This window comes from Amblyomma maculatum, chromosome 10 (genome assembly GCF_055883805.1).
Source record: "Amblyomma maculatum isolate TAMU_Amacu chromosome 10, ASM5588380v1, whole genome shotgun sequence".
In the NCBI taxonomy this organism is placed as follows: domain Eukaryota; kingdom Metazoa; phylum Arthropoda; class Arachnida; order Ixodida; family Ixodidae; genus Amblyomma; species Amblyomma maculatum.
Window position 1 is genome coordinate 164,277,333 of NC_139353.1, and position 25,810 is coordinate 164,303,142.

Here is a 25,810-nt window from a genome sequence, read left to right on the forward strand (position 1 = left end):
GGCGACTATAGTAGACCGCTATGCTAGCCGCTGCGGCCTTCAATGCACCCCACAGAAATCGGATTTTGTGCACATCCGCCCCTTTCCCAAATGCACTACTAAAATTCAACTTACTCTTCAATCAGGTCCATTTCCAGAAACAAAAGAAGTCAGAGTACTGGGACTCTTTTAGTCCCCAACACCGCAAGTCAGACACCACATTGGCTAAACTCCGCAAGGTGGGGGACCAGGTGGGCCGCATGGTCCACCGGGTTTCCAATAAACGCGGGGGTTACAAAGCAAGGATGCCTTGCGGCTGCCAAACGCCTTCGTAACCAGTCGAATCCTGTATTCGACTCCATATCTCCACCTGCGGATCCAAGATGAGGATGCCCTCGAGGTCATTCTCCCTTAAATCATTAAGCGGGCCTTCGATATTGCGGTGAATATCTCAAACCAGCGCCTCATGGCGCTGGGAATGGTGAACACCTTCAGGGAATTGAGGGAAGCACACCTCACAAATCAATATACGCGTTTGTTGCAGACGCAGTCGGGCCGCCGCCTTCTTGCCCGGCTCCACATCAAACATACCACACTTATGAAAGAACGGGCCCGCATTCCAGCGCCGTGGAGATGCGCCCTTCGCGTACGCCCTCTTCCCGCCAAAATGGCACGCGAAGACCATGATGGCAGATGCCTGGCGCGGGCGGAATCCCTGGCGCGCCATCATGGTTCTAAACCCGGTGTTTTTTATGTGGATGCCTCTGGCCCGCACCATGGGGGGTGGTACACGGCCGCAGTCGTCCCCGAGGCGAATACAGTCAACGGTCTTAGCTTCAGGGCCCGCAACATAACTCATGCGGAGGAGGTCGCCATAGCATTGGCTGCTTCCCACTCTGACTCGAAATATATAATTTCCGACTCACGAGCGGCCTGTCGGAACGTCGAACACGGCTGGACCCCTTATCTAGCGTACCGAATACATCAACATAGCTCTTACATTGGGGACCCCGCTACCCGATATATTATTTGGGCTCCTGCTCATCAAGGGCTGGCTGGAAACGAGGCTGCCGCCGCCCGCTCGCTCTCTCTCCGGGAAGTTTCCTCCTCCTCCTCCCCCTCCGACCAGGACGCTAATCCTAATTGGGCTTATATCGTAAATAACTACCAATCTAGCCACAGCCTTTACCCCCGCCCATGTAAAGGTCTTTCAAAGGCGGATGAGCGGCTTTTACTCCACCTTTATACCAACACACTGCTGTGCCCAGCAGCTCTAAAACACTTCGACCCTGCTTACTCTGGCAGCTGCCCGCACTGTGGGGGGATGTCTTCGGACATCTACCACATGGTGTGGGCCTGCTCCTCAAATCCGGCCATCCCCCCTCACCCCAACCCAACCCGGGAGGACTGGGAGGCGACCCTGCTCGGCTGCTCCGACCTGCAGGCCCAACGGCGAGCCCGAGCGGCGGGAGACGCCACTGGGGTCCCGAACTAGGGACCTCCACCTAGTGTTTGTGAGGGTTGGCCCCTTCAGGGTCAGCTCATGCGTAACCTCCTGTATTTGTGTCCTATATAAATGTTTTCTACAACCACCACTCACGATGGTTGCTAGCATGCCACAGAATTTTTATCTGTTGTACGACGTCATTGCACCTGCCATTGCTTCAGTGGTGGACGACGGCTGCTGCCACGCGCTTCTTTCCCTCTTTTTGCTCTTTATTCTCTATTTTATCTTGTGTCCGCACAAGGCAGAGGATGTGGCTCAGCTACAGAGCCAGTAGCAGGGCCGTGAATTTTCGTTTCCGTTTTCTTACAATCGCAACAGTAACAAATGAGCGTGATGGGAAGCGGTTATTCAGAATGCCGTCCGCGACTCCAGCTTAGGTGCGAAGGAAGGACCTGGCCGCATTGGTGCAATGGTGACGTCCGACTGTGCGTGGAGTACCCGGGTTCGATCCCGACCGCCGGCGGCTGCGTTTCGATATTGTTGTTCTGGCTGTAGGAAGAAGGAAAAGACTGAGGCTGATAAAACTCTATTCACAATAAGCGGGAGGAATAGGGGAAGTCAGCTACCGTGGCGCAGGCCATGGAGCCTTTTGGCAACGCCGGCCCATTCGACGGCCTTGAACTGAATGCCAGGGTCATCGCTGGACCTTAGCTTGTCCCAAGCTTCTTTAGAGGGATCAGGCCAGAGTTCTGAGAGAGGCTTATGGGCTTTGCACGCGCAGATCATATGCTCGAAGTTGTCTTTCTCCCCGCAAAACCGGCAGAAGGGATTAATATTCTTATTTATGAATTTTGATATGTCTCCATATTACTGTCTACATACTACTTGCTGTCTGGTCAGTGTGTTATGGGGTGTTTCCTGATTTTGCGCCACCGTTCAGCCGGCTAATTCTCAAGCGTATTGGTGGGCAGCCTCATTTCCCGGATTCCCTGCATGAGCTGGGGTCCACATTAATTCGATATCTCTCGAGAGAGGCGATTCTCTCATTTCACTGAGTATTTGTGAGGCGGGTTTGGAAACTCTACATCTAGCAAAGTTACTGATTGGATTGCCGTGTTGTCACTTACTGTGGTTGTTGCATCAGTAAAAGCGGTGGCCGCGGCGATGGCGGCCTCATCCGCCACTAGAGGTCTGGATGTGGAAACAGTCTCCGCCATAACGAGTCTCGCTGGGTTAGTGTTGGGCTGTGTGACTCCACATATCGAATATTTGTTAGGGTCATCTGCGTCTTCTGCGGCGTCGACGTAGATGACATCCTGTAGCCGGCTCAGGGTTTTGTGCAGACTCTTAGCTCGTGCTTTTCTTCGGCCTTGATGGGTGTGGGGGTTCATGTTCCGAGGATGGGGTTTGATGGTGATCCTCGTTCGGATATCGCGCGGAATAGTTTGAGGGAGGTCTTGTAGGAGTTCGCCCTCAATACCTTATCTTTTTAGTATTTTCCTACCGGCGGGCGTGCTGGATAGGCGCCTTATTTGAGCAGTTCGTAGTGCTTTGAGTTCCTCGTAGGTTTGAAGAGGTTATGTTCTTTCATGCCTCGTTTTCTATTAGTGACTCTTTGTATTAGTCTGGCTGTTTGGTTAACCGCCCATTTTAATTTGTTATTGCTGGCGGGTTTCCATAGTTTGTAGCCTGAGCCCCAGGAGCTTGATCTCTTGAACCTCTGTTGCTTCCACACCCTGTATATTGACTGTCATTAAGGGCGCATTTAATGTGCCTTTATGAAACACTATAAGCTCCGATTTTTCAGGGGAGCATTCTAGGCCCGCTCTCCCGGCTTCTTCATCGATGACATCTGCAGCTGCTTGAAGAGCGGCCTCGATTTCACCATGAGAGCCCTTAGTTGCCCACACCATAATATCATTCGCGTAGAGGCTGTGCTGTACTCCTGATATTTTGACGAGTCTATCCGGCATCTTGATTAATGCCAGATTAAAGAGGAACGGAGAGAGAGCAGCTCCCTGAGGGGTGCCTCTGTTCCCCACCTGTATCGAGTCGGATTTCAAATTGCCCACGTGAAGTTCCACCGAGCACTCACCCAGAAAGGCCTTGATGTAGTTGTAAGCCTTTCGTCCAGGGTTAATTTCGTTTAGGTGCTCTAGTATAGTATAATGGGAGACACTGTCAAATGATTTTATTAGGTCGATAGCCAGGATAGCCTGCGTATTTACCTTTTTAGATCTGTTATTGATGTCATGTGACAGTTGAAGCATGTAATCCTGTGTAGAAAGTCCCCTTCTGAAGCCCACCATGGTGTGTGGTAGAAGCGAGTATTCTTCGGCATAGTCCTGCAGTCTATTAAGCACAACATGCTCCATTAGCCTACCTAAGCACGAGGTAAGCGAGATTGGCCTTAGGTTATCGAGGTTTATCATCTCGTTACGTTTTGGAATAAAAATAATCTTGGCGTGCTTCAAGGATTGGGGTATGCTACCACTTTCCCAGCACTCATTCAAGTAATCCGTGAGCGCTGTGACCTACTTAGATCTATGTTCCGCAGCATCGTATTATTGATTTTATCTGGTCCAGGCGCAGATTTTTTCTTGAGTTGAGACAGTGCGGACCAGATCTCTGCGTCCGAGAAAGGCTCGTCAAGATTTGGGTTGTCGCGTCCCGTGTAGTCCGGGTACAAATCTCCATCTTTGCTGGAGTTTACACATTTATCTTGTAGTGACGATAACAATTGTTCACCGTTTCAGGGATATGCATGGATGATCTGGTCTATAGCGTTTCTGTTGACTGTCTTGGACTGGGCTGGATCAAGAAGGTGGCGGAGAAGGTTCCACGTGTTCTTGTTTCCAAACTGCCCGTTAAGTTCGTCGCATACCTGATACCAGTTCTGGCGTCTAAGGTTAATGGCATGTTCTACAATTTTCTTCTCAAGCCGTGCAATGCGTAACTTGAGCTTCCGATTAGTTCTCAGCTTTTTCCATTTCTTCATGAGCGCGTGTCTGGCTTCCCACATGTGCGCTAGACTGGAGTCTATAATGGTTTGCTCCTCGTCCGTTTCTATGCTACTGGTGTGCTTAAAGGCATCTATGCATACATCCTGGACCCACTTCTTCAAGTCCGAGACGCTGCACGGCGCATCGCTCTCCCTGTCTTTCCTGAATTTATCCCAGTCGGTGTGCTTACAGGAGTTCCATGCCCTCTTATTACGTGAGTTGGTTTGTATTGTAATGGCGAGAAAGTAGTGGTCGCTGTTGAGGTCTTCCCCAGTATTGAGCCATGTGGTATTGATTGCGTTTCGAGCTAGTGACAGATCAGGATTAGTGTTCCTCGATATACTGTTGCCGGTTCTCATGGGTTTGGCAGTATCATTCAGTAGCGTGAGGCCCAGCTCCTGAATCTTCCCTAGTATTGCTGTGCCTTTACCATTAGTCTTCGGGTAACGCCACTCAGGGTGATGGGCGTTGAAGTCCCCAACTATGATAAGCTGATTCCTTCTGGCCTTCCTCCCAATTTTGTCTAGGAGTTTACTTGTTTCCTGGGAGTGATCCTTGGGAGAGCTGTAGACGTTGAGGACGTAGGTGCTCCGCTGTCCCTTCTCGGCGGGAATGATTTCAACAAGCGTATAATCTAGGTTTACGTCCTCAATTTCATGCTGTACATATTGGACGTCCCTTTTGACCAGTACAGTCGTTGCTGGATATCTGCGGTTAGTTCGCAATTGCGTAACGGTAACATAGCCTGAAAGAGTAGCCACTCTGGAGGGTTCTTGTAGTGCGATAATGTCTGGTTTGATAGTGGTGCTCTGGATGCGGATCTGTAGGTTGGCCTACTTGCGTGCGTACCCCCTACAGTTCAACTGCCAGACTGTAAATATTTTCCATTTGGCGGAATCCATGTTTTACTTTGGCTTGTCCCCTCCGCGCCGGAAAGGAGATCGGTAATTTGCTGCTGCCCCATCACGCCATGCATTACCGATCCTAAGTGTTTAATCTGCTGATTTGTGCTCTCATGCGCAATCTTAAGTTCTCGCAGAATCTGGGTGACCTCCTGCTGCCAACTTCCGAGGCCAGTAATGGAGTTCGCAAGTTCGGATACTTTGCCATTTAAGCGCTCTTCTATCTCATTCATTCTTTTAGAGAGCGGGACTTTTGGGGCACTCCCCTGGGAGCATTCTTCAATCTTTTTCTTAGCGGTAGGGGTCTGCACCTCCTCATTAGGCGCCGGTCTCTTAGTTGGGGAGACGTGATCTGTTTCCATGGGTGAGTTATATGAAGTTTGCGTAACTAGCTCTTTTTGAGATTTTTCACTTTTGAGGGATTGAATGAATCTTGTTTGTGTTTCTACCAATTTTTCCCGTTTATCTATGCGTGAAAGAAGCCTCTCAATAACTCTTGCCTGATCCCTCACTTTATCATCGTTGTCTTCTTTCTTCCAGGACATGGGCTTGTCATCCGCGACGTTCCAGACATTCTTGGAGTCCTTCTTTTGGCTGGGGTCCCTTGACCTACGTCCGGAATCGCTCCTGCTTTGGTTGGACTTGCTCTTATGCCTTTGCTGAGGCGGGAAAGAAGATGAGGAGTCTCTCTGGTAGCCAGTTGCGTTCCGGGTCTCTGGTATTCCACTTGGCTGTTGGGAATTGTCAGTGTCGGTCTTCTTGGCGCTTGTCTCTGGTGTTCTGCCTTTGACGAAGCGGAACTTGCAGTTGCTGCTGCTTGTTCTGTGTGGTGTTTGCATACAATGCATTGCAGGTCGGTTTTTGGTCTTCCGGGGGTGGCAGGTGGTTATCTCCGCATCGGCGGCATGCCACTTTTTAGTTTGGGGACATACGTCCTGTCTATGTTCTGTTCATCTACAGTTGAAGCATGCTGCCACCCTGTTGAGAAACAGGGCCACTTTATGTAGGGCTCCCGCATACCGGAGAACTCTGGGAAGCGTCATACCAGCCACGATGACAACAATGTGGTTGGATTTCCCATACCGTCTTGCGGATATAACATCAATATCCGGATTCATGTGTCTGTAATTGAGTCTCAGATGCTCGTCCGATTCCCTGCCCTTGACAGAGAGATCCGGAGCTGGTACGTAGGTTTTGACAGAGTACGTCTTTCCGTTGAGGGTAAAGGCCACTACTTTCCTATAGGCTTCTCCACGAGCACTGCTTGGGGTGGTGATAGTAATCGTTTCATTGTATGGGTGTTGCTGGGCAATATCGTCTTCGAACACTCGGGCGTCCTTGATGCTACACTGCCAATCGCCTGAAGTAGAGTGGCCCCTCCTTTGAGAGGGGAGTCGATCGGAACTTGCTGTGTGAAGACAACCTTGAAATGATCAGTAGGCAGCTGTGGGAGCTGGATCTTCTTCATGAATGGCGCCCTAGCCTTTGTCTGCTGTTTATCCGCCTGAGCGTTGATGTTGTCTCCGCCGGCATTATTCCCCGATACGGACGAGACGCCGTCACCATCGGGGTTACCGCTGCCGCTCGGGCTAGCGGCATTAGGCTTACGGTAGAGCTCCTGGTACTTGAATGGAGTAATCTAGGAGCCATCTTTCAGCTATTCAGGGGTGATGGGTTGCCCTGCCGTAAACACTTGCATAGCGATGGGTTCCGCGGCCTGTGGGAGACCGAGAAATGCCACAATGACGGCGGGTCTCGCCGCGTTCCTCGCCTTCGTTCGCTACACCAGGCGTGAGACGCACGGTGTCGACGCACAGAATGCCATAATGTCCTCCAAAACGTTCGCACACTCACAAATGTTGGCTCTGCCAGGTCCGGGCGCACTCAAGGATCTTGTGAGGCCAAAATAAGGAACGTGGTGTAAACAATTACGGGTCCAGAGGCCGAAATTCACAGAGCCCATGCGAAGCTCCGCTCTTGGCGCTACAGTAAATGCATGGGCCTGCTACTGGCTCTGTAGCCGAGCCACCTCCGCTGCCTGATTGAATGATTTAAGGAAGGGAAAGGCGCCGTAACTGTCTCACTTGTTTTCTGTGGACACCTCTACCGCGCCGTAAGGGAAAGGAGGAAGGTGGGAGTTAAAGGGGAAAGAGAGAAAGAGGAGCCGTAGTGGATGGCTACGGAGTAATTTCGACCACCTGGGAATCTTTAACGTGCGCTGACATCGCACAGCACACGGACGCCTCTTCGTTTCGCCTCCGCAGCCGCCGAGGTCGGGTAGGAATCCGGGTACTCCGGCACAGTAGTCGTGCGTCTTACCACTGCAGCACACCGGCGGGGCGCACAAGGACGCCTCCTGCAGACAAAAGAGAAAATAGAGAAGAAAGCAAAAGAAGAGGGAGAGGAGGAGGAGGAAAAACTTTATTTAGTCCTATATTATTTGGCGGTTTTTGGACGTCTTCAGAGATAGAAAGACGCGCAACGCAACAACCATCGTCCACCACCGAAGCGGTGGCGGGTGCAATGACGGCTTACAACAGATACAAGTTTGGTGGCAGCCAAGCCTCCGCCGTAAGCGGTGTGACCTACCTGTCCCAGCCCTATCAGGGGAGTCCAGAGGCGAAACAAAGTGCCGTCCATTTGCTGTGCACGTTAAAGATCCCCAGATGGACGAAAATACTCCGGAGCCCTCCACTGCGGCTCCGCTTTCTCTCTTTTTTTGCTTTCACTCTCCCCTTCCTCCCTTCCCTTATGGTGCGGTTCAGGTGTCCATAGAACAAGTGTGACAGATACAGCGCCTTTCCTATCCTGTGAACCAAATAAATATTCAAAAAATGAGGTTTAGCTTTACCCACGGTGACTTCACCTAATCGGCCGGGCAGATTTCAGCGCATCATGGTCGCGGCTCTGCGAGGTAATTGAGCATTTTCTCATCCCTAGCCTAATATGCTGTGGTCCGTTCATTTTCCCGGCCAGCTAAGTTTCATATACCCGCGCGTCACATTTTTACGGTTTTCGTATTAGACGTCAAATAGGTACAGACTAAACGTCCTTAGTTATAGCGGCTACGTCATGCTTTCCGAGGCATTGTCGTGAATGTAAGCTAACTACATCTTTTGAATGTATCGCCGCATTTAACAAAGCAGTGACGACTTTTAGGCACAATTGAGCGTTTTACTTGCAGATCGAGCATATTGTTGGCTCATATGTGCGTTCTAAAGAAAGAAAAAGAAGCTCGTGAACTGCGAGGACGAATTTTCGTGCCGTTGTCCGCGACGCTCGAGGACATGGCGCATGGATGAGTTATCCGTATATTGAAAACAGCAGCAAATCCTGGGCGTGCAATGTCGCGGTGAATTTTGCCGCATAGACACTCAAAAATGAGGCCCGCGCAGGCAGCGAAGGGAAAATGAAAAATGCATATATATATTGTGAGCGCGGTGCCAGAACTTTCACCTCTTTTGTACACACGCAGCATCGTCATTATTCACTGGTGTTCGCAAGATCACTCGCAGCGGTCCAGATTGTGGCAGGAATAAATACATTTGTTCGAGCGGTGGCTCACAAGTGGTAGAGGTGCCCTTAGCATCCCAAGCCTCTCGCTTTCGACCTGTCTACTGTTCCCCCTGGAGCTCCGTTCTAGCCTTCGCTTGCACTTACAACCCTTCGGTATGAACGAGGGCAACGGAACTCGCCCGCTCCCGGCATCGACCCCTGCTCTTTTAGCTACCCCTACCTGGACCATCACCAGCAGCCAGCGCGATGCCCAGCTCCACTGTGTAGGATATTAACCACCACCTGCCAACGCCTGGACGAACTTCAGTCGTGCCGCCTGCAGCACGACAACATCAACGACGGCGTTCTTGTTGACGGCAACCTGCGAGCCATTATCCGTGAGGAGCTCGCCAATAAAGCAACTTCGTTCCTGGAAGCTCCGAACCTCGCGCCATCCACTTCAGATTTTCGCAGCGTCGTCAAGGACGAACTGGCCGCCTTCACCTGCGCCGTAGCACCAGCCACGTCGACTACCGCCTGCCGCTTCCCCACGTATGCTGAAATGGCTTCGAAGCCACCTGCCCCAGTTCATTCTCCCTTTCCTGCTCCTGTGTGTGGTCATGTGGCTCCAGCAGCCCCATGCTCTCAACCGCCCCGTTATCGACAATCCTAGCATCCGTCCCGCCCAGTCTGCTATAACTGCGGAATCCACGATTACATCTCCCGCGTCTGTGGCCGGCGCCAGCAAGACGAACAGCGTGGGTAGGCGCCATTTGTGGATGCGCGCCTGCGACAGCCTGAAGCTACTACGATCCCATACTCCGATTCCCTCCGTCGCTCTCCTTCGCCGCAGGATTACCAGGATATTTCCCGACCCTATCGTTCTATCCGACGTCGCTCCCAATCACCTTTTCGCCGCCCATCCCCACTGCATGACGCCTTACGCCCGCTTACCCGCTTCCATCTAAACAGCGACCAGCGTGCCGCTTCCTTGCCGGGGGATTTGTCTGGGTTGTGGTTTGTGGGGTTTAACGTCCCAAAGCGACTCAGGCTATGAGAGACGCCGTAGTGGAGTACTCCGGAAATTTTGACCCCCTGGGGTTTTTTTAACGTGCACTGACATCGCACAGCATACGGGTGCCTTGCTTTTCGCCTCCATCGAAAAGCGGCCACCGAGGCCGGGATTCGATCCCGCATCCTTGGGCACAATAGTCGAGCGCCGTAACCACTGCACCATCCCGGCGGGGCGCCGGAGGATTTGTTGTTGTTGTTGTTCTCCTCTAATTTGATGGCACATACCCACACAGGGGAATCGGCCAAGAATTGGGGTGCAGAGATATTAGATTTTGAGATCTATATCTACATCGCAAAAATAAATAGAAATAAATGCTAGGGAATAGAGAAGGAAATGTAAAGATGAAAAACCAAAATAAAAAAGAGTAAATACTAATGCACGCAGTAGGAGAATACTAAGATTTATATGTACAGATTAAAAATTCAAAGCATATTAGCAAGGTAGACGTTTTGTTTCTATTAAGAAGTTTTGAATGGCATTAAAAACAGGCCTGTGGCTCTACCCAAGCACGGTGGCACCGAACGATAATGAAATTTGGCTGCTCAAATTAATACCCAGCTGTTGTAACGGCTTCTATAAATACCGTTTTCTCATCATAGTAAAACGGCGGCAAAATATCAAGAAATGATCTATTGTTTCCGGTTCCCCTCAGAATGCGCGGACAGGAGAAAACGCCAAACGAGACATGTGCATATAGAAGGGGCGGATTACGACAGCGTAGCCTGGTTAGAGAGACCTAAGTCTGCCTTGATTGACATGATTTCCTATTTCAGGAATACTTGAGATGCAGTTAGTCGTCCAATGATAAAACAGATCCAGACTGCGTGCTTAATAAGGCACGCCTCCGAAATCGTGCTGCTGTTATGTACGCTGTTGCCGGGAGGATGGGCAACACAGACCCATTCAGAGATTCTCTATCTATCAGCAATCTCATTGGTTGTCACATTACTGTGGCCTGGTACCCACACTATAGGCATGAGGCTAAAATGTGAAGGGAGCAATGAAAGAAAGGTGTTTAAAATTGGCAAATCCATATTCGAAGAAAGCGACAAGCACAAGGAATAAGAGTCTGTAATTACAGCCACTGTTTAGTATGGTGGGTCGAGTTTGCGCAGAGCAAGCACCACCGCCAGCAACTCCGCCTGGAAAATTGGAGTAAAATCTGGAAGACGGACTGAAAAAGCCCAGTCTAAAAGCGGACAGTATATTCCAACGCCGGCTTTTTTATTAAATTGTGAAGCATCAGTTGCTATCATTATGCTAACGGGAAGACTTTGTAAATGATCTTCTAATAATCCGTTTAAAATGTGAGGTGATAAGTGTTTTGCATTATTTGGGTAAATGTCATCATAGACAATTTTAACCGACGATGCGCTTACTTTTGTTGGAAGGATGTTAAAAAGGACTACGTGCAACGGTTGTAACAGATTTTGCACTAGTATTACCTGTGGGGTATGAAACCGAGGCCATCTGAATTCAAGAAAGGAGTCTGGCTCGCAACAAAAAAATTGATTGGGAGCGGCGGAATTGTGATTCATATATTTTTAGATACGTCTGGACAGTCAAGAATTGTAATCTAGCTAACAACGGTGGTATTCGGGCTTCAAGGTATATTACATTGTTAGCCACAAGTTTAGGGAGCCCAAGCCATAATCTAAGCGCTTCTCGCTCTAAAAGAACAAGCGGACAAATTTTTTAAGCAGGTGAACCAGAAAATAACACAGATCCAAATTCTATAATTGGGCGGACATACATAAGATAAATCACTAAAAGAGCGTCTCGCCGCATCCCAGACCTTGGATTGCTTAACCTGCGCAACATACCCACAGCACGAGCCCCTTTCGCTGCAACATCTTCAATGTAATTCCTCCATGCCAGATGGTCATCGTAAATCACCCCTAAATTTTTTAAAGACTTAACTTGAGGAATAATTTCCTGCTTAAACGTTAGAGAAAGATTTGCCAGAGCATGAATTTGGAAAACAAGGAAAGCGCACTTTTTAACGTTTAATGCAAGTCTTAAGTCACAGAACCAATTCTGAAGGGAGCTTAGGTACGATTGCAGGCGCCTATTGAGGGATTGAATGTCAGGTGCAGCCGTAAAGAACGCGATGTCATCCGCATAGACATACGTGCGAACATCTTGATGAGTGGGAATTGAACTCATTAAAATGTTAAGACCACGGGCAAGAGAACTGCCCCTTGAGGGACACCTCTGGTTTGTTGATATCTGCCAGAATTACACTAGTCAATGCAAAGTAAAATTGTCCGTTTTGTAAGAATGTAGACATCCACTCAATTAAATATTGTGGAGAACGTAGAGTTTCTAATCTGTGCAATAAAATTCGGGGCTGTACACTATCATAAGCCTTCTCTATATCGAGAGTCACCAATGCAGCATGCATTTTTTTGCACCGCGCAGGAATAATTTGACTCTCAAGGTCGGTATGTGCATTCCATATTGAACATTTTGCGCGAAATGCGATTTGACAGGAACTAAGGATATGTTTTTGTTCCACAAACTCGGTAATCCGTTGGAGTACGACGTTTTCAATTGATTTTACCGAGTTTGATGTTAAAGATATTGGTCTGACCCATACAAAAATTTCCTATGGTCAGCTATAGAAAATCCTTTCTATGGTCGGCTATAGACATTTGGCCCAAAAAGCTATAGCGTTCCTATGGTAGTCCTTAGGTTTTTCTATAGTCGATTCTATAAAAGTCTTTAACCTATTCTATAGACTTATGGCTCCCTATGTACTGCAGTCTTTAGCAATTTCTTTGGTCGCATACAAACGTTTTCCGCGCCTACTAAGCTGTCAAGCGTCTGTACCGTTCTGGCCAAGAAACGTGACCGATGTGATAAGAAGCATGGCACCAGGTTCATTGAATGTTCCACCAATGTTGTGTACAGCCTGCCTCTCACTTGTGGGTGCCTATACATTGGACAAACGGGTAGATGTGTGAATTACCGAATCATTGAACATAAGAGGGATGTGGAAAGCTATAAAACTGGCAACCTGTATGACCATATTGTCTGCCATAAATGCAAACCTGTGTATGAGGGCACTGTAATTCTCGCACGTAGCAAAACCAAAGTGCAGAGAGAGATCATTGAGGCCTTTTTAATAACGAAAAACGGTGAAAAATGTATTAGTTCAACCTCTTTGACACTCCTAGATAAGGAGCTAGCCTTTTTAGGACATGTGTGATTTGCTGTTATTTGCTGTTACACTGCTTCTTGTTTGTTGTTTGCGCTCTGTCTTGTTGTCACGTCTCTTTCTTCATCTACTTTTTGCGCAAGTCTTTTACCTTTTGCTACAGCTTCAGGAGCATACACTTTTCTATAGCCAGCTAAAGCAGCTTATATGGCTATCAGTCTGTAGCTTTAGAGCCATTTAAATTTCTATAGACAGCTAAAGATAACTGAATGACTAATAGTATATAGCTTTAGGAGCATACACAGTTCCATAGCGAGGTAAGCAGCTTATATGGCCTGTAGTCTGTAGCTTTAGAGACATTCACATTTCTATAGACGGCTAAAGGTAACTGTGTGACTAGTGGTCTATAGCTTCAGGAACATACACTTTTCTATAGCTTGCTAAAACTGATTCTATAGCTCGCAGTCTGTAGCTTTAGAGGCATTCAAATTTCTATGGACAGCTAAAGATAACTGAATGACTAATAATCTATAGCTCCAGGAGCATAAACTTTTCTATAGCTTGCTAAAACTGATTCTATGGCTTGCAGTCTGTAGCTTTAGAGCCATTCAAATTTCTGTAGACTGCTAAAGATAGCTGTATGACTAATAGTCTATAGCTTCATGGACATATGGACACATAGTTAGCTAAAGAAATTTTGTATGGTCCAGAAGCTATAGACAAAGTGGTCTAGAATTTTCAATAGCTGCCTATAAATATTTCAATGGCACTGTGATGATGGTGATTGTGGCGAGTGTGCGGGTGGCTCGAAAGGAAGTGAAGTGTGGCCGCGTGCGGGGCGGGCCAGTGCGCGTGAGTTTGTTCCGGCAAGCGAACGGGTCGGACGCTCCTGGGCGTCGCTGGCGGCGGAGTTCATCGTCCTGGGCCTGGCGTTCAAGGCCGGCTCGCCAGCACCTGTCGGGCACCTGGTCCGAGGTCTGGTACTGCCCAGCGCTTCGCCATCCGGCGAACAGCTTGCGGAGACAGCTCAACCGCTCCAGCGTGCCTGGCCGCCGCACTTGTGCTGCCGCACTGGTGCCGCACTTTGCAGTACCCGGGCGTGACGCGGTACCCCGCGGTACACCGCAGTACCCCGGACTGTGAAGCAGACGCCGGATACAGACGCCGGAGCGTGACCTGCCGCGCTACCGAGTCCTCGGGCGACTGGAAGTCCCAAACCAGAAGTAGGACGGTTTTGTGTTGGGACATATCCTATTGGGATAAGCTAGGCTGTATGCATGTCTGTGCCAGTTACGTTAATTGGTCAAAAAAAGAAAAGCGTCCGTGTGTCTGTGAACCTGCTCTGCTACCTGCTCAGAGCTCCTGAACGGACCTGGGCCCATATATAACATCACAGGCACTTTATAGCCGACTATAAAAGTCCATAGAAAGACGTAGCTAACCATAAACGTTTCCATTGAAGTACATAGACCTTTTTTGTATGGGGATATTGTCCAAATATAGCCACCACCATTATGTTTCAGTAAAGGAATCACTTTGGCTAGTGTCCAGTCACCAGGTATCCAAGAATGAATAATTGAGTAATTTACCAATTCTAACAAGGAATTTAAAGACACCTCAAAGAGGATCTTTAACATTTTTGATGATACTCCATCAGTGCCAGGCGCAGCAGCTGGCAATGTCATTACAGTCGAAGAAAGCTGAGAAAATGTAATTTTAGGGACATCCTTAACCGTATCTACTGGGTCTACAAACATAGGGGATTTGGAAAGTGTTGACAAAAAACGCTTTTCTAAAACTTTAGCGATGTTTTCTACTGTTTTAAGAGCTTCTTTAGGAGTCGATACACATGAGGGTAAATTTTCTGAGACAGGAATCTTTTTCCGTGATTTTAAAAACCTGAAAAGTGCACGTCGGTTATTAGATTGTGAAATTTAATTGAAATGCTCAGTATCATAATTATCTTTCGCTTGTGCGACTGTGCGTTTAAATGTAGCTGCAAAAAATGTATAATCATGCCAATTTTTGGGGCACTGGTTGTGAAGGAACTTCTTCCATGCAGCCTTTCTTCTTCTATAATCACGCGAACAATCTGCATTCCACCATTTTGGTGATGTATTTCCTTTAGATGCACGTACTAAGAATTCACACTTCTTACGACAGGATGCAAAAACCTGGCATAATGTTTGCTATTTTAACTCATCCGTAGCCTCAACCACTGACTCTAGAGACGAAATCAAATATGAGTGAAACTGGTGATAATTAACGTATGATCTCAACTGAGATCTCGGCGGAGTTAAGCGGCAGTTAACCTCAAGAACAATAGGTATATGCTCGCTAGAGGTGCCACCATCAACTGTCGACCAATTTAGTATATAAAAACACTAGTCAGCGAGAGTATCTTTGAAAAGTGTCCAATTTTGTTCAACAGAGCGAGATAACAAATAATCCAGGAACTCCAGGGAAAAAAGATGCAGTTTATTATTAATAGACACATAGTCGCCTTTATTGTAGCATCGAATTTGTTTAGGTTTTATGTTCTTTTGGTTGAAAGAGCAACAAAGATTGACAGTTATAATGGCATGGTCAGAAAGCCCATCCAGGTGATTTAAGTTGGAGCAGATGTCGGGATCGGTTAACAACATAAGGTCCAAAATGTTAGCAGAACTAGTTGAGGATCGCGTAGGCAAATGAACGAGCTGCGTTAGCGAAAAATCAAGACAGGAGTGGAGAAAAGCATAAGCTTCAGTGTTATTGGGAGGGACGGCTAATGAGTTCCAGTTAATGCTTGGAAAGTTAAAGTCGCCGAAGATGATCAACTTACTGTTGGGAAAACGCGTACATATCTCACTCAGACTTCGAGAAAATTCTTGCGAAAAGCCAGTCGCTAGATCGGGGGGACGATATAAAACACCGATTATAATGTTAGTTGCTCCGCACCGCACTGAGACTAAAACGCACTCGACAAATGAAGTAACAGTGACTGGAACAACAATTAATTCTTTCCTGATAGCGAGAAGGACGCCGCCTCTCCTACGAGAGTTCCTATCGCACCTAAAAAATTAAAGAATGATCCCTGTACTAAAATACAATCATCATGAACGGTATCATTAAGCCACGTTTCGGTAAGAGCTACCAGTGATGCAGAGCATGAATCAATGAGTGATGATAGCTCAACGCTCTTCGGCAAAACACTTCGGATGTTATTGTAAAGAAAGGACACAGTGTTCACACGTGTAGGTGGACGTTGGCTTGAAGAATGTAGTGAACTGCCGAGCGACTGACTACGTGAGCAATGTCAATCCGCACTGCGCCGCGAGACGCACACAGCATGATTAGCATCAGTGTCCCATTCATGCATGTCATCATTGATAAAAAGCTTGTTGAAACTCAGACGCACTTTGTCGCCTTCTTTTTTAACCGTTTTACAAAACTGCAGTAGCTTGCGACGTTTAAAACGGACGGCCTCGGAATAGTCCCGCAAAATGCTGAAATGTTTGCCTTTTAGTTTGAAGCCCATACGTATAACTGCTTCTACATCCCTGTCGTTATAAAATTTAGCAATTATAGGACGACATTTTTCAGTCGCAAAACGACCCAGTCGATGAGCTCTAGCGATGGAAGAAGCAGTGACACCAAGCATCTCGGTATAAAAGTCGCTAACGAGACGTTATGAGGCTTCCCAATTTTCAGACTCATCAGAAACCTCGATACCAAAGAAAAGTACGTTTGACATACGAGAGCGGTTTTCAAGGTCGTCAATTTTGTCCTGCATTTTACAAATTCCTTGATCAACATTCCTGGCGGCAGGGACATTTGACAAGGGGTCCACCTTTGACTCAAGTTCCTGGACTAGCTTGCTTAGGGCTTCCATCTCGGTTATAAGCGTAATATGAATACTTAGAGCTTTGTTAACAGTTTCGAGGATGCTTGCATGACCAGCGTCTATACGCGTAACTACCTCCGCCAGATAGTCAAGCTTATCTTCCTGAGCTTTCGTCATAGGTCCGGGGTTAGCCTCAATATCGACGCCAAGTAGCAAGAGACGCCGAAGGTACCCAAGTCGAGCACGGAAGCGCTTAAAACAATGGGGGGCCACGACACCGCTACAAGAAAAACGTCGTCGTCTTGATAACACTGAGCATCATTGTAACTAACCTGGAAGTACATGACGATTGAGCGTTGCGCCACGAAGACGGTGCCCCGAAGGGGCGTTGAAGTGAGCGCGCTGATATGGAGGCGGGAAAGGGCGAGCCGATGCTGTCCCAAGTTGCCAGCCGAGAGAAGTTTTGCCATACTTGGCGGGAGCTGTGGCAGCGGACTTTATGGGAGGCTGTAGTTTGCTGATAGCTGGTACAGAAAGGCAGCCAGTTCTTCGGGAGGTGGTTCGGCGAGCCAGAAAGGGTCAGCAGGTAGCAGGCCACCCAGGACAGTGATCAGCAAAACCTGGAAGTACATGACGATTAAGCGTTGTGCCACGAAGACGGTGTCGTGACTCAGTGAACGCGGCGGCAGTCCATCACTGGAACGACGCAGACAGGCGGCACTCGAAGGCGAGGCTCCTTCCTGTGCAGCTTGCGGTCTGAGGATGCAGTGCCGGCGGCGGCGCTCGGGTACCCCACGGGAGCACGCGGCAGCTCGGGTTTCCTTCTTCGGGAGCGAACGGGGCTGACTGACGTTGGGGCCTTGCGGCTCCTTTTTAAACCCTTGTCGACGATGCTTTGTGCACAAGGTCGGATTTCGAAACAAAACACACACTTGGAGCGCACAAAGTAGTCCCCTCAAAGAGGAAGACACACGTAGACACACCACACTTTAGTACTGCATGGCCGCCATCTTAGGTTTGCAAAAAATAACGCACAACAAAAACAACAGACATGTACGCCCCGACTTCGGTTGTTCAGGGGGTCCCATTGCCAGGGAAAGGAATATACGGATATACAAAGGAAGCTCTATAGTTTGGACGCAGTAGGGGTGACTTTGAGTGGGGAACGTACGACACAGGCAGCACGTACTCTTCTGCTCGAGCATGGAGAGAGTTGGAGCTAACACAGGGAAAGCTATACTGTTCCGAGGCAACGTGCCCGTACGCTTTCTTGCGTGCCCGACCGATGGTCACATATACAGGTCCCGTGAACATATGGGGTTTACAGAACAACAATTAAACGTTTTTAAAAATGCAACATGGGCAAATTATTGGATGCCGCCTATTCTGTGACATGCCCCCCCCCCCCCATTCAGAATATTATCGCATAATATTCTAGACACACAGAAGGCGGCACACGTGCCTCTACTATAGACAAGTAAGCTTGCGGGACAAACATAACCGCTATATAAAACTAGCACATAAGTCAACCTACACGTATGATACAGCCTTTGAATGCCAATACAGTGAATATCATGCGACAGAGTATATAACCTGCTAAGATAATTGGCTCCCACGCTTTCCTTGCCCTCCATATGATCGATTATGAACTGATACTCTTGGAGTAGCAAGCTCCAGCGCAGGGCCCTGCTGTTTAGTTGCTTGGCCCTTTGCATGCAGCGGAGGGGTTGGGGGTCCGTTTAAACAAGAAAGGGCACCCCGTACAGGTAGGTTGAAAACTTCCGAACCCCCCAAACCAATGTCAAGCCCTCTCTCTCAATTGTGCTTTATGCTGCTTCCCTGGGAAGCAACGTTCTACTAGCGTAAGCCAGTAGGTGAGGCGTCCCGCTATGTTCCTGCATTAGCATCGCGCCGAGACTGGTGTCAGAGACGGCCGTGCGCAGCACGAACTGCTTGGAAAATTCTGGGAGTCGTAGTATGGGAGGGGTCGAAACTCACCGCTTGTGTTCTTCAAAGGCTTCCTGGTGGACCGGGGTCCACTTTACGACGTTGCTCTCACCCTTCCTCGTGAGCTGGGTGAGGGGTTCGCTTATTCGAGCATAGTCTGAAATGAAGTCGCGGTAATATCCACTCAAACCGAGAAATGCTCGTAAATAACGCTTTGTTCGAGGGGTTGGTGCCGCCTGAATCCTCTCCAGCGTTTTCCTAAGTGTCGCCAGTTCACCCCTACCAATGCGATGCCCGAGGATCTCGATGTTCTTCATCCCGAACTCGCATTTGCTGGGTCGCACTGTCAGACCGGCTGCTGGGATCCTTGCCAACAGCTGTCGTAGCGAAGAGAGAGGCTCTTCCCACGTAGAACTGGCAACGTGGACATCCTCATAATAGTGTTGCACTGCCGGAATTGCTTCCACAATTCTCTGCATCAAATTGGAAAATACTGCGGGGGCTGTCTTTATGCCAAACGGCATAAAACGAAATTAGAAGAGTCCCGCAGTTTTTGAGAACGCAGTCGACTCTTCGGTCAGCGGAATTTGCCAATGTCATTTGAAGAAGTCCCCCTTGGAGAAGTATTTATTCTCTCCGGTTGTAGCGAAGACCGCGTCAGCTCTGGGCATGGGTTCCGAATCGGCGACTAAGACGTCGTTCAGGCGCCGGAAATCGATGCAAAGCCGGTGTGTGCCACCCGGTTTCTTCATCAAATTGACTGGAGAATTGTAAGGGGACTGCAATTTCTCGATTATTCCGAGTGTCTCCTTTTGCTGCACCTCTCTTTCGACACCTTGTCTCGTCGCGAATGGAAGGGGATATTGCCTTACGTGCACCGGAGCGCTGATGGTGAGCTCTAACCGACATTCAGCCCAGTCCGTTTTTCTCGGAACGTCAGAGAAAATGCGAGCGTGTTCTGAAATTAAACCTTCGATATTTTACCGGCGCGGCGACAGGGGACGAGAAACAAGAAGAGACGACAAGACAAGCGCTCGGTACCGAGCGCTTGTCTTGTCTCTTCTTGTTCCTCGTCCCCTGTCGCTGCGCCGGTAAAATATCGAAGATGAACCAACTAGCTCAAATCTCTGTGTTACTACAAGAAATTACACCTCAAAGCTGCTGTCGTTCATCCTCCAACAAGCGATCAGAAAGCTCAACGTCTTGTTCGCCCTGTGTCTTCTCACAAGCCGGAATAGGAATAGCCCCATCACTGTCCGATTCAGTGATGCCGCAGACCGCAGTGGTGCCGCAGACCCTTTCTCTTGGCTGGCTTTCTCGCTCCTCGAATCTTTTAAGCAGGTCGGCATAAAAAAATCTTTCTTTTTCCTGCTGTCTCGATTATGTAGTCTGCTTCATCTTTCTTTTCCTCGTTATCAGAGGGCCCCTTCAACTTAATTAGTCGCTTGCTGTTGTCGGTAGGCAGCAAAATCAGGACATTGGCTCCAGGATCGAACATCATTTCTTTGGTTTTTCGGTTGTACATTTTCGCGTAGCGTGCTCCGGCCTTTGCGAGGTCCTCGTGCGCTAGCTGACAAGTTTCTTCTAGACGATTACAGAGGTCGAAAACATGTTGATACGTTATCTTCGCCTCCTCGTAGAGCTGGCGGTTTGTCCACAACTCCTTCAAAATCGCCAGGGGTCCTCTCACTTGTCTTCCATACACCAACCCAATGGACGAAAAATCGAGACTTGCTTGCGGCACTTCCCTGTGTGCGAAGAGCAACGGCGCTAGATAGCGGTCCCAATCTCTAGTCTTTTCGGCGCACATTCTCTTCTACATTACTTTCAGGGTGGTTTTAAATTTCTCGACCCTCCCGTTCGCCACCGGATGGTACGGCGTCTTGTGAAGCTGGCGTATGGAGAGAAGCCTGGCCACCTCCTTCATCAAGTCGGAAGTGAAATTGGTGCCTCGGTCGCTTAGAACTTCGTTAGGGGCTTCAAATCGAGAGAACATCTCTACCAGCGCTTCAGCGACTCTCTCAGTTTCCACGTTTGGCAGCGCTATGGCATCTGGGTATCGGGTTGCACAATCCATTAGGGTCAGGACATACCGATTGCAGTGCTTGGAAAGGGGTTGAAATGGACCCACGATGTTATGGCTACTCGTTTGAAGGGGGTTTAAATTAGTGGCGTCTTTCCTAGCAGCACACGGGGTACCCTGCCTTTCGGGATTGTTCGCTGGCAGATGTCACATGAAGCAACAAATCTTTTGACGTCGGCGGTAGTGCCCAGCCAGAAACATTCTTCCAATATCCGGTTCTTGGTCTTTTGCGTGCCCAAATACCCGGCCATTACACCGTCGTGTGCGGTTTTCAACACCACCTCGCGGTGGCATTTTGGGACAACCAGCTGATGCAGCACCTGCCCAGTTTTCTCTGCGCAGCTTCTGTATAATAGCCCATCAACCCACCTTAATTCTATCTTGTGCTCGGCGTCCCGGCACTTCAGCTTCTTGCCAATTTTGGAAAAACAAGGCTCGAGCGACTTGTCCTCTGCTTGTTGATCCACGTAACTCTTTCCTTTCGGCTCCTCTGCGATATCGGACGTTTTGAGCGCTTGTAACTCTCTTGGTTGCTGCCTGGTTTGTGCGCGAGTTACACCTGCTGCTACAGCTTCCTCGTCTACGAGCTCGCTACAAACTGGTTCTTCAACCACCTCCTTCGGCTCATCAGGTGCCCTTGCTCCTTTGACATTTTCCAGAATCAGGTAGTAAAGAGGTTCCTCCATGCAGGGAGCGGTAATTTTTCCCGAAAAATACGGGGTGTCAACCTCAACCCCGGCCTTGGGCAGCATTTTCGCTGTTCCGTCGACTATAAGTAAACAGGCCTGCTCTTTCCAGTCAGCTGATCGTCGTGGACGAGCGTTGTCCTCATGAGGGCTGTATTGCATCCGGTATCCCGTAATACGGAAATTTCTTTGCCTTCATACGTGCCCGCCACCACCGGCAGTCCTTCGACCAGAAACTTTGGTCGCGTAATCATAAATGCATTCACGACAGTGATTCTCTCCCCGATTTTGAGCTCTACATAGACATCGCGAATGCTTTCCCGATTTACTTCCTGGACGGGCGAGTAAACACATGACGCCTGTGTGTTATCGTTTGGCCCTGCACGGCACGCGTCCGCCTTATGACCCTTTCACCCGCACTTGAAGCATGTGGGGCTGCAGTTGTTAGTGACGTGAGTCCGGCATTGTGAAGCCCGATGCCCAGTGCGGTTGCAAAGATAACATCGGGGAGCTCTCCTTTGACTTCCTTTTTTATCGTCTGCCTCGGGCCTCCCGGTATCGTCTCGGCTGTCTTTATTTGATGTAGCGAGATTTAGACTTCCCTGAGCCTCTAAAAACTGGTCAGCTAAATCCAGCATCTCTTCTAGCGTATTTGCCTTTTTCCATCAGGTACAGCGCCATGTGGGAATGACATCAATGCAGAAACGTTTCCCTAATCAGGAGCTCTCGCATGTCTTTGAATTCCGTTTTCGTACCTGACAGCTCGATCCAGCGATCAAATTAATGGCTGAGACGCGCTGAGAACTGAGCTTCGGTTTCTCCATCTGCCGGTTTTCCGGAATTTAATTTGTCTCTGAAGCCGTTCTCCATGAAACGAAATCTCTTCAAAAAGACCGTTTTAACTGTGTTGTAGTCGGCTGCATCCCCCGGTGGCAAACGCCCGTAAGCGCTGAGTGCTTCCCCACTTTTTTTTTCTTTATTTCCGAGGTATACATGAACAACAAATTGTCACACTTAATAAAACACTTCAGCTGCCCTTGAGCTGATGCGTGTGAGGTTAAAATTTCTTCAATTTTACCAGGTCATCCAGAACTTCGGCCCACTGTGGTGGGTCGGGGAGCGCGCAGATACATTCCCGTAGATAAACAGCACTTTCAACAAAATTTTCACGTACACTGCGAATGTTAATATCTTCATGCCTTACTTGCATCCGTGTTTTCCACAAGCTATGGAGGTCCAGAAGCACTATTAAATCATAGGGTACGTCTTCGTTCTCCACCGGTAAAAACCGGATGCCATAAGGGTTTAGTGGTAGCTCTTTTTTAATTGTTCTTTGTAGCACGTCCCAATGAAATACTGCATCTCAGCAGTCTAAGAATATTTGTTCAATTGTCTCTGGCTTCTTGCAAAGCAGGCAGTTTGTCGTCCAAGGGACATAGATTCCTTTTTCGTGAAGCCAGGTTTTGACGGGTAGAGTGTTCGAGTGCAACTTAAAAAAGAACGTTTTGGCAGCCGGTCGAACTGGCATCCTCTTCACTTGGTTTAAAATATCCTGCCCTGGGCCTCCACGGTAGGGCTCTCGATACAAAGGTGCCGGCAGCATTATTTCCACTAGGTCCTTATACAGCTTTTTCTTGCCAACACTGTACAAATATTCACGGGAAAAACGCACTTCTAACAACTTGTAAGAGAGAACTACCTCGCGCAAATATCCTGTGACAGCACCACGCATGTTTTCCCTTGAGGAGACAACAAGTCCGGGTAACAGCCTTTGCAGCCGCACTTGCATGACTGTTCTTAAAAAGGTGTCATTTTGGTCGCGAAGAAAAAAAAAACGCGATACCACTTGGCGCAGAAACAAATGAATCAAACCGACTCCTCCGCTTTTTAAAGAAAAAAATAAATTCGTTCGCCTCGTCTTTTCCCAGGTCGAAGTCCAAAGAAAAACAGCAAACACACGATGAATTTTTTGAATGGCAGTTCGTGACGCACATAGAACATTCATTACATACCATATCTTTGAAATCAAAAAAACATTGCAGATGAACGCGAGTGAAATGATTGACAGTTGCCTTCCCTGCCATGCTTCCTCTTTCTCTCGCACTCTATTTGTTTCTTCCTTCCAATGTAAGCTAGGATCGCGATAACATTGTAGGGGCACACCCAGATACTGCATTGGCACGGAAGATATTGTCGGTCCCCTTCCTTCCTGCGGGAACCACCGCTGGCCAGAGAGCCAGTGGTCGACGGTTCTGGCTACTTGTTTGAGTGGGGAAGCACTCTCTTTCTCCCGAGTGCTTCCCCACTCAAACAAGTACCCAGAACCGTCGACCACTGGCTCTCTGGCCAGCGGTGGTTCCCGCAGGAAGGAAGGGGACCGACAATATCGACGTGGAGGTGGCTGAAACGGGCGCCAAGGCGGACGGGAAGGTGCCAAGCTGTGTCACAGTGTGTAAATGCACTCTGCTGTCCTGACAGCTGAGGCACCTGCGCAACGAGCGGCGAACGTCGACATTGATGCGAGAACCTACGCCTACAACACCGCCGTTCAAGCAACTACCGGATTCTCGCCATTTTTTCTGCTGTACGGGCGTGAACCTTCGTCTCCACTCGACACCATCCTTCCCTACCGTCCTGATATTTCAGAGTATACATCGCTTTCAGCAGCTGCCAGGCACGCTGAAGAATGTCGCAAACTGGCTCGCTCACTCACTTCGGACGAGCAAGCCCAGAAACAAGCGCACAGCGACAGCAGCCACTCTGTCCACCAATTTTCTCCCGGTGCTCACGTGTGGCTCTGGGTCCCATCGACACCACCCGGTCTGACCAGCAACTTTATTTCCAAATACCACGGACCCTATCTAGTGCTCCAACAGACTTCTCCCGTGAATTACCTAGTTGAACCGCTAGCCGCATCCACCGACCTTCGCCGCCGTGGGCGTGAGATTGTTCACGTCGACCGTTTGAAGCCTTACTACGATCCCGCATTCCTTTCGTCTCCTTGAGTCGCCAGGATGGCTCCTCTTTTCTGCGGGGGCCAGATTGTAAAGAAGAAGTTCAGATTAGATGGACATATCGCCGAGAAAGAGGAAGAGGAAGTGATTTTGAGTACCAGCTGACTGCAAGCTAGGCCACCCCCGCTCCGGTCCTGCACGCTACCAGTGCCCGCTACCAGTGCCTGGATCCCCGCTTAACACTTGGTGGAGGTGCGGGGTACGTCGACATTGATGCGAGACCAGACATAAAGAGGCGTTATGAGGCGCTGGGTTGTGCGGATGCCAGGTTGGACCAAAGAGATGAGGGCATCAAAGATGGTTAAGCGGTCTGGTGGAGGCACATAGGGGAAAGGGAGACCGATCGGCATATCACAAACGAGGGGAATGACGCAGTCAGAGAGCAAGATTTCCTCCAACACCAGAAAGGTGTCGCGCGTGCGATGCCGTTCAGCTCGGCATCGGCTCCTTGAGCAGCAGCCGGATAGCCTGAAGTCGATGATTGGCAGTCCAATTTCCATCGCGCAGACCAGCACGAGAAAGAGCGTCGGCAAAGTTCGACTAGCAGCTAAAGTGATGAATGTCGCAGATTCGGAAATGTAGGCGAGCTGCCTGATTTCGCGACGAGCATAGGAAGTACTGCAGGATGCCAACACGGACCTCAGAGGTTTGGGGTAAGTAAGGATACGAAAGATGCGTTCCTTGAGAAAATGGCGGAAGTGCTTCACGGCGGTATATATTGCTAGCCACTCGGTCGAAGGTGCAGTAGCGGCGCTCAGAGCGCGAAATCTTCTTGAAAAAGAAGGTGATTGGCTACCAAAAACCAACGAAAAATTGTTGCAAGACGGCGCCGATACCAGAGTCCAATGTGTCAACCGTGACGGACGTGGGCGCGTCACATTTGAGATGAACCAGGCACGTCGCACCGGCCATGGCTGTTGTAATGCCGCAGAATTCGCGGTCAGAGGTGTCGGTACTAGCGACTGGAGCGGTCGACTTGCTGTGTCCCGAGAGAAGGTCGTTGAGAGGCTGCAGTATTGCGGCGAAGCGAGGAATGAGGCATCGGTAATAGTTGGCGAGGCCAAGAAATTCGTGCAGTTTCCATGTGGTGGTGGCGCGGAGAAACTGACTGATGGCGGTGTCATGCCGGTAGCAGGCGAAAGCTATGGACGCTGACGCGTTGGCTGAATAAGCCCAACTCTGCCACGCCGAACT

At 49.0% G+C, this 25,810-nt stretch overlaps 1 protein-coding gene across 1 annotated transcript; it reads left to right on the plus strand.

Annotated features, from left to right (window-relative positions):
- Positions 1–646: 646 nt before the first annotated feature.
- Positions 647–1,474, plus strand: LOC146177832 (uncharacterized). Its single transcript, XM_084581645.1, has one exon. The coding sequence runs from the start codon at positions 647–649 to the stop codon at positions 1,472–1,474; it is 828 nt and encodes a 275-aa protein (XP_084437771.1).
- The last annotated feature ends 24,336 nt before the right edge of the window (positions 1,475–25,810 follow it).

Bases quoted from the DNA above. Each gene is read 5' to 3' on its own strand.
- LOC146177832 (XM_084581645.1), top strand. From the start codon at position 647: ATGGCACGCGAAGACCATGATGGCAGATGCCTGGCGCGGGCGGAATCC.